Raw genomic sequence first — 9,340 nt, 5'->3', positions numbered from 1 at the left:
CATAGGAGATTCTTTTTCTAAATACAGAGTATAATTAATATTAAATTTTTAAAATAAAGTTTTGATAAAGATTATTATTTGGCAAAATTTAGAAAATAATACATTTTTATTGTTGTTAAGATAGGAAATAAAGTATATGAGTGATTATGGAGGAAAATTAAAATTAATTACATAAGCCAATCTAATTTTACTTCCCAAGATGACTGAAAAACAATATAAATAATGAAAGATAAAGTAAATTTGATTTCTTTTTCACATGTAATTTTAGATTCAGTAGTAAATAGTTGGCAAAGCTGAGTTTTTTTTAAAAAACTGTATTTGTAACTTTTAAGGTTTTTTTTTTTTTTCAATATTGGTTTATTTGGTGGTTTTCTTTTTTTTTTAATCTCTCCAGGTCGTTATGTTGTTACTGATTAGATGACTTTGTGGTCCGCCCCATTTGTAATAAGAATATAGAAAGTCTTGCCTGTGGCCTCATTCCAAACCAAGACAACATGAACAAAACCAGCTGACTATGAACAGCTGCAAATCAGTGCTAACTCTTATAATTATGAGTGTAAGCAAAAGTTGGTTAACACAGCAACTCAGGTAGTCAAAAATATGTGTACCTGTTATATGCAGGCACCACATTTTAAACCAACATTAACATTCTCACAATAATTATTAAGAAAAGGAAGTTGACCCCGGCCAGTGTAGTTCAGTTGGATGGAGCATGATCCCATAAACCGAAAGGTCTCAGGTTCGATTCCCCATTAGGGCACATGCCTGTGTTGCTGGTTCAGTCCCCAGTCAGGGCACTTACGAGAGGCAACCATCAATATTTCTCACATTGATGTTTCTCTCCCTCTCTCTCTCCTTGCCATTCCCTCTCTCTAAAAAATCAAATAAGTATGTCCTGAGTTAGAATTTTTAAAAAGAAGGAAATTATGTGAACTAGATTTTTCTTGACTTCTGTTTATGTTTTGGAATATGAGGGAAAATAAAAATTGTTCAAGGTCTGATCTCCTATGACCAGTGTTCACAAGAAAACAAATATGTTGTGTATTACACCTACGTGCTTATAATTTGTGAATGAGCATTTGTTCAAGTCTTCTAAACTGAGCTCGATTGTCTTTTTTATATTCATCAGTTTTTTGTCTTTGAAATAATACCTGGGATTTAGGATGGCCTCTACCATTTGCCCTCTTTTGCCCCAGCAAGAAGGTACCAGAACAAAGCACGGCGCAGTCAGCCCAGACCCACTTTACTTGTCAGGATGACCTGGAAAATATATCTGCCTTTTTTCTGTGTGCCTTAGCTCTTCCAGCTGATAGACACAATGCCTTCAATTTGCTTCTCAGTTTATGAGGCATTTTCATATGCATTTTCTTGTTGGACTGCCCAACAGTCTTTTGAAGTAGATGGAACTAGGGAGATGATACTGGGAGAAAGGAAGTGGCTTATTCAGTGTCCCTGAGGACACTGGTGCAGTGGCACGTGGTTTAGTAAATATTAGTATGTACAGCGGAAGCTAAAGGTTTGGGAAGAACAAGGACCAGAGCCCACATTTTTTTTATGCCTTAATTCTGCTTATTTTTCTCTCACCCCCCAATTTTTATGAGTGTTTATAGTTAAACACAGATATGATGATGTTACCTGCAGCTAATTTGCTCTCATTTTTACTTTGATCTTCCTGCCAGATGCTTTATCCGTGGTTTTTGAGGTCATGATGCAAGAAGCCTTTGAAGTGCCTTCCACCCAACTTCTCTCCCTCCATGTTTTATACCATTGCCTGGCAGAGAAGACAGACTTCACTGTAAGTGATCCACCTTAAAGCAGTCCCAAGAGCCTTCGGGAAAGCAAGTAGTGGCTATTCATTAAGGATGAGACGGCCAGAGGAGACCCCGGTTCTCAGAAACTGGAAGGAGCCATCTGGTGTGCAGCGCCCGGCCGTGGACAACCAGGAATGAGTGTTCACTCTGTACATTGTAGCTGCTGGTTTCTAACGAAGTGGAACTGATGTTCCTCCACGCGAGAGAATCTCAAGTGAATGTGCTTATTATGCATGTTTTGAAACTTGAGCTAGTTAAAGTGCTTCTCAGACATTCAGAAATGGGTAACTGATAGTCAGTGAGAGCTGGACATGGCGTATCAAAGAAGCAGTTAGGTGCTGACTTAGACCACAGCCTTGGGTATTAAATACCAATTATTTAATTTATATTAGTGTCTTCCTATGGCTACACTGGGTCAATCCAGAACACAATGTTTTAGTATGATCCCTTAGGTTAGGTATTTAGTCATTATTTATTGCTGTCCTAAGAACAACAATAGTGACAACAACACTAACTAATATTAAATAGCACTTACTTTATACCAGGTTGTGTTCTTGGTATTTTAAATTTATTAATGCATTTAATCCTCACAACTCTATACAGATGAGAAGACTGGGGCACAGAAATGTCAGTTACTAGCGTGAAGCTGCTTCATGAAGAAAGCCTGGTCCTATTATCTGCCCTTAGTTCAAATATAACATTAAAAAAAAAGTTCTAGTTTGGGTAGGAACTGAAAATGTCATCCAGTCCAGCCTACATTCTAAAGAATTTATGGTGTGTTTCAATGAGAGTCATAGCTATGGCAATCACCACATTGATTATCTCATTAAATATGTATTAAGCACCTATGACATTTCATCCAGGCTCACAGAGGTGAGCAGACATTTCCTGCCTACAGTCTAAGAAGAATTAAGGCATTTAAAAACAATGGAATACACAGATACAAAATTGTGACTATAAAGAGCACTACAAAGATGTTGTCTATGAAAAGCCTATATTGTAGAGAAATTTTGTGTTTTAAACTTAGGTTAGGGAAGGCTTTCTTAAGAAAATAGTTCTTGGGTTAATATTTGAAGGATGAATAGGAAATAACTGACCGAAGAGGGAAGAAATCCCAAAAGGGGAATAACACGTGCAAAAGCCCAGTGGCAGAAAGAACATGGCAAGCAGAAAGGGACTAGAAAAAGGTAATCAGTGTAGCTGCCACAGAGAGAATGGTAGGAAGGCCATAGGGTGAGATAGGGTGGAAAATGTAGATCATGCTAAGCCGTTTTGTCTTCATCCTAAAAACAGTGAGGAACCATTGAAAAGTTTTAAGCAGAGGGGGTACTATGATCAGCTTTGTGTTTTGAAAAGATGCGTCTGGCTCTAATGTGCATAAAAGATCAGAGTGGGGCCGGCAGGACTGGTCAGCACACTGGCTGTCTGAGCAAGAGGTAAGGGTAGTTCGGGGACCAGGACGAGGTGTTTACAGAGGAGCCGATGGGCATATTTGCAAGGCAAAGGACATAATGATGAACTAGATGTGGAGCCAGGGAAGCAGGGGTCAAGTCTGATCTCCTCAGTTTCTGACTTGTGTATTATATCTGGACAGAAGGGTTTTTGTGTGCTTGCAAAAGAAACTCTGGAAAAAGATGGGCTTTTATGGGAAACATCATTACTTTGGCTCTGAAGAGTTTGCATTTTGAGGCAGTCAAGATAGCACAAGGGAAATTAGGATCTTAAGGAAAAATCTGGACTGGATATAAAATGTATACATCCATGTGTAAATGCCTGTGAACGAGCCAAAGAGCAAAAGGAAAATTAGGGATGGGTGGACCACAAAACCCACGGGAAGAGAGCGGTCTGCATAATAGCATGCTTCTGAGTAAGAGGAGGACTTTTGCAAAGTTCATTGAATTTAGGGACATGAAGGCCCTAAATGTAGCCTTTGTTTCCATAGAATAATGGGCAGGAAACCAAACTGGAGTGGATTGTGGAGTGAGTTAGAGGTGCAGAGAAGAGACAGCGAGTGTACACAAGTGTCCTGAGGTGTCTGGCTGGGAAGTGGAGTGGAGCAGGGGGAAGAGTGGAAATGGGGGTTTGCTTTGTGTTAATGCGAGAGGCAGAAGCATAAAATGGACAAACCTAGAAGACATCGGTGAAATAGCAGCTAACTTAGTCTGCACATAGAACAGAAACTAGTGGTTTGGAACAGACCTAGTATTTTAGCAGTGGTTGCGTTATTCTCAGAACATTAAAGAAAAAAAAAATCTCAAAGACACTCATTTATTTCTGTTGTTCATTTTCATCTTTTTGAAAGTCCTTTGGGAGTGTCACCATCACCACCCTGCTCAGCTCCCAGCACAGGGAGGTGCCGCTGATTTGGCCTTTAGCCCTATTGCATTCTGATGCTATAGATCATTCACTTTTTCCCTTAAAGAAAAGAAAAAATGGCTTGAAGCCTCCTTATTTATTATTTACTGGGCCCCTTTTCATGCAGTTTATGTGGGGGAAAGGCAGCCCTTAGAGTGATTTGCTTTTGAAAGTGAAATGACCAGGTCCTTAATTACCAGCAATTTTACTTATCTGTGCTGCAGAAGTGCCTGGGGAGGTTTTGTTTTTCTCCCAAGGTCTTTGCTTTTTTTCATACCTTTAAAAATTATACTTTCCTTGCACAAAAGCCATCGCCAGTAAAAAGGTTTGGGTGCCCATTAACACACAGGGTGCCTCACTTACACTGGGCTGCAATTGTAGCCTGCAGACCACGTTCATTCTCTGCTTCCTCCCCAACCTCTGAGTGCAGAGACCAGTCAGTGCAGGGCAAGCTGAGCTTTGTGTTCTGTATTTCCCAGCCAGAGCCAAGGCTCAGGCCTGAGTACTCACACAGCCCCGAGGTGATCGCAGCTCGCGTGTCCGGGGCCTGGCCAAGGCTCTCCTCTGCGCCCTGCTTCTCCAGCAGGCCTCCATCCCCACTGTTACTGTTCTGCAGCAAGCTTAGCCATGCTGGCGATTTTGCCCCGTTTTTCTCTTATCTCAAAAGGCTCCAATTTTAGTGAAGTGTAATTTTGCACCCCGGGTTGAAAGAAATGATCATTAAGTGTTTCTGATTGCCTAATTTATTTTCGAGAGGCACAAATCTGTCTAAAAGCAACCTAATAGTTATATTTATTTTAACACTGTCAAGTAGGAGTCTTATCATTGCTGAGTTGTTTAAAATTCAAAAGCTCGCTCCATCATGCCAGAGCCATGGGAATGAATATGGGCTGACAGCCTGTCAAATTTTGTATTGTCTCAAGGCAGTATTGGTCCAGAGCATACTCTTTATTTTCGTTTTGTTTTACTTTTCTGATTGTAAAAGGAGCTCTTATTCATTGTCAGAATTTTCGAAAATAAAGAAAAGTACAAAGAAGGAAACCAAAATTACTCATAATTTCACTACCCAGAAGCCTGCTAACATATAGGGTATTTCCTTTCTGTATTTTTCACTGAACATAAATACCTTTTACTTACTAAATGAGGATTATAATGTGTCTATAGCTTTATTATTTTTATTTTTTAACTTAATACTGTAACGTGTTCTTTTTCTTTTGTGTTATTAAAAATCCCATTTCTACCTGGCTGGACCGTGCGTGGCCTGGTGTATTCTGTTGCAGTGGGAAGAGGAGAGGAGCTTCGGCGCTGCTCTGCTGCTCCCGGGCCTGAAGCAAAAGAACTCAGTGGGGCTGAGTTCTCAGCTGTATGGCTACGCGCTTCTTGGTAAGCCAGGGAGCCTCGCAGGTTTTGTTTTTCATGGGCTGAATAACGCATTCTTCTACTTCATAATAAGATTAGAGTTTGATTTAAATTTGCTAGGGAAATTCCTATCTAGCTTTCATTTTTAGGCTCTCACACACAAAAATAAGACTTTGATGGCTTCACAGTTATGACATAAGAGAATAAAGAGGGTCCTAAGACCTGTCGCTGACTTGCAAGCGGAGAACCAGTGCTGGTGGCTGTAGATTGTATAGCCACAGCAAGGCAGCGACAGGGAAGGGGAAGGTCTGGCCCCCTCTTGGGAGAATAAGCCAGCAGAATCTTTCCCAGTATGAACAAACTTCTTTCTCTCTCGCTAGTCCAAGGAGAAATTAAGAGTTAGAGTGGAAGTTCTCTCCTTGGTATTGTTTTCAGGTGAGGGAAAAGAAACTCAGCACAACTAGTAGCACTTTGGGCCAGCAGGGAGGGACTCGTTAGTACCATGTGGCTAGGCCACGCAGTGGGGCGGTAGCTTCGCTTTAGTGCCCTGAGTGTATTGTGGTCCGGTCAGGAGAACGACGGCTTCTGAGGCGTGGCCACAGAACCTGGCTTGTGTGGAATCTGGGCAAATAACATCCAACATTAAATGTGCATTAAACGTGCCCTGCTTTCCAGTTTTATTAAATGCCTCTATTTCATTACTCTTTCATTCTCTGTCTCAAGTGATAGGCATTTGAGAAAGCACCTTCTCTTAATTAGACATTGTTCTGCTCACCTTCGTTTTTTGAAAATCATCCAAGTTATAGCAGTTTGGCTGCTTTTGAAGTTGATCATCACCAGCAAAATGTAGTGTGGTGTTCTTCCATGCTGATTCTGATACAAACTGACTCAGAGAGAGGAGCTCAGTTTACCAGGCTGACTATCACACTAACAGAAGAGTTGTCCACTTTTTAAAAAATCATGTTCTCCTTACTTGCCATCTACTTTCAATATTGATTTACATGTTTTTGCCTTCAGATTAGCATTCAGGAGTATTATACTGCAGGAACTATTCAAGAAGATGTCAGGGCTAAGAAAAGGCACTTAGTTATTGTTGTTCTGAGCAGAGGCCCTGCTGCTTTAGGACTGGCAGCCGTCACATCAGAAGCTCTTCAGTGTCACTGTGTCACGTCTGGGCAGCTTCACTCACCCCAGATGGAAGCAGCTTCCCAGAATGTGGCTGCAGTCTAGCCCCAAGCACCTTAAAGGTCTAAAATTAGCTGTCACCTGATAAGCTTTGCCTATTTATGTCCTGCTATAGCTTTTCCAAATCCTCCTTCCCAGGAAAGATAAGTGAAGGTAGATTTAAGACCTGGCAGCTCAAGGTGACCTTGGTCATTAGTGCAGAGAAGGCTTCTGTGCCACAACAGTATGGAGACAGCCCTTCTCCCCGCCAGAGGCCCCTGCTCTCTGGCGTCCACATTTTGAGTTCCAGTGGTGATGGTTTGAGGTACCAGGAGAAATAGTCATGTCCTGAGAGGCAAAGGATGATGAAGACTTTATGCTTTACATGTTGGCAAAGCTCAAGTAAAGGAAAGAAGAGCAAAATGAAACATTTTTTCATAATGACAGTCAATGAGATGTTTTGGAGCATTTTGGAAAATGTCATGTGTTTGTTCCCTGGCAGGGCAAGTTGTCTGATGTTGACAAGATTTTCACTATAGGAAAGATGTAGAATTTCTTTGGCTGAGGAAAATTTTGTTCTTGAAACAAAAACAGTGTTTTAGTTGTTTGACTCGTTTTATAAAGGTATCTCCACTTAGAGGCAGATGTATCAACCTCTCTAAATTGCCCGCAGCCTCATGCCTCTCACATTCTCATGGATGTGTGAAGCATGAGGCTAAACAGAAAAAAAGAAACACAAGTTTATAAAAGTGTGTATTAAAAAGTGTGAATTCTACCACACTTTCCACCCTCCATCTGAAATGCCGTTGGGGTGCTGGGTGGGACAGGGCCCTTGGGACAGATTTGGAATCATCCTTCTCTGTTTCAAGAGCTGCCAGCGGCACGTTCCCGTGCGCTGTGAGTCCTCGGTCTCCGATGCAGCTGCAGGCGGGGCTGAGCTTTCTCCACTGTTCCTTTGGGCCCCAGGGAAGGTGGAGTTGCAGCGCGGGCTGCGGGCTGTGTACCACAACATGCCGCTGCTGTGGCGACCGGGCTACCTCGACAGAGCCCTTCAAGTCATGGAGAAAGTGGCCTCCTCCCCGGAAGATGTGAAGCTCTGTAGAGAAGCGGTATGTTCCTTGGTCCTAATTCAGTGGGGTTTAGCCATCTCCTGTTTTTCATAAGTCAAGCTGTAGATTTGTTTTTGTTTTCTTCCCCTACCCCTACTTTTTTTTATTTCTGTAGAATCATGTACTTATCCAATTGAAAAGGAATGTAAAACCACAAACATTCTCAGTGTTACTGACAAAATGTACTAGAAAATAAGATTATTGTTGATTCTATTGCTCATTGTCTAGAAGTAAAACTCTTTCCCTCTCTTGAGTTCAATAAAATACTTCCCACTCCCCAATAAAATCTCAGCGGCAGCTCAGGAGAGGTTAAGATTTCATTTAAAATTTTTGACCTTTCTGCACCTTAGAGTCCTGAGCGACTACTGCATGGGTTTTTTCAAGCCCGCAGGAAATGAATCTGGGGACCCGAGACGGCACAGCCTTCCTTTCCTTCCGTTAAACCTTCCGCGGCGAATGCGCAGTGCTGAGATCCGCATCGCACGTTCCTTTCCAAGTTCGAAGGAGCTCACTTTGCCTGGACTAGGAGCCTGTCCTCCAGCCCCAAAGCTCAACTCTCTTAGTCCCCTAGGACTCTTGACTCTGTGAAGTTACCAGACTTTGCTCAGGCTACGGAAAACGGAGCATCTCTGAGCCACGTGGCACTTACTTGCCATAGGAAGTCTGTGTCCGCTCCTGTCCGAGCAGCTTTTGTAGTCAGGGTGGGTGGGGCCTAGAGGCACATTGGCTGTTTTATTACTAGGGAGTAAATGTCATCTGTGAGCTGCATATCTGTTTTGTTTGCACCCTGATCACGAGGACTCACCATTTGGCTTTCATTTCAGTCGAGAGATGTGCAAGTCTCGTTCCTATAGTGGCTCTTTATGCTAATGTCTAGTGAATCATTACGTTCTTTGCCAGGCATTTATAACCAAGCATACACATTTCTAAATATATATTCCTACTTAGCCCTGCTATAGTCAGGGCTAGCAATTGAAAACAAAATTATACATAAACTCTGGGCCAAGGAAATATTCCTTCCAATCTGAGCCAGATTGGCATTCTTTGTGTTCTGACTTAGTAAGAATGTGATTCAGATGTTGGCAGGAATGGGCCATGTATCAGGTTTGGGAGTAATGTATTAGTGGCATTAAAAGGCCTCGGAGTATTTCTGGATTCCTGTTCTAATGTGACATGGGCAGAATTAATCGATGTTGCAGCAGCTGCTAATGTTGACCATGAGGTTGTTTCCGTCCCAGCTCTGACAATTAGGCCCTCTGGGTCGAGCGAGGTGTGCCTCAAGGTGAAGTGGTGAGGGAGTGGGGTCAGAACAAAAAGGAACCCTCTGTTTTATAGTTTACCTGCTTTCTAAGTCACAGAAGTCACCTCCTTAAAATGTATTTCATGTATGCCTCCCGGGTCTTTGCCAGCAGCATGTGTGGATCACGGGGATCCCTGATTTACAGATACGCCGAGAGCTGGACTCTTCCTCTGATGGAGGCCCTCGCCTGGATTCAGAGGCTTCCCTGTGCATTCACAATGGCCCTTTGTCATTTGTGGTCT

The 9,340-nt window shown here is 42.2% G+C and overlaps 1 protein-coding gene across 1 annotated transcript in view; it reads left to right on the top strand.

The window, feature by feature from the left end:
* MRPS27 (mitochondrial ribosomal protein S27) overlaps positions 1-9,340 on the top strand; it is a 76,981-nt gene that overhangs the window by 64,035 nt on the left and 3,606 nt on the right. Inside the window, exons 7-9 of the mRNA XM_090276370.1 lie at positions 1,680-1,795; positions 5,447-5,549; positions 7,656-7,798. Of these exons, the coding sequence (XP_090132496.1) occupies positions 1,680-1,795; positions 5,447-5,549; positions 7,656-7,798 (362 nt within the window). The remainder of the gene's footprint in view (positions 1-1,679; positions 1,796-5,446; positions 5,550-7,655; positions 7,799-9,340) is intronic.

The sequence above is a fragment of the Furipterus horrens genome, unplaced genomic scaffold (genome assembly GCF_987537825.1).
Source record: "Furipterus horrens unplaced genomic scaffold, mFurHor1.1.pri manual_scaffold_5, whole genome shotgun sequence".
NCBI lineage: Eukaryota > Metazoa > Chordata > Mammalia > Chiroptera > Furipteridae > Furipterus > Furipterus horrens.
Note: the sequence above shows the minus strand (reverse complement) of the source record. Positions and strands in the feature narration are given on the sequence as shown.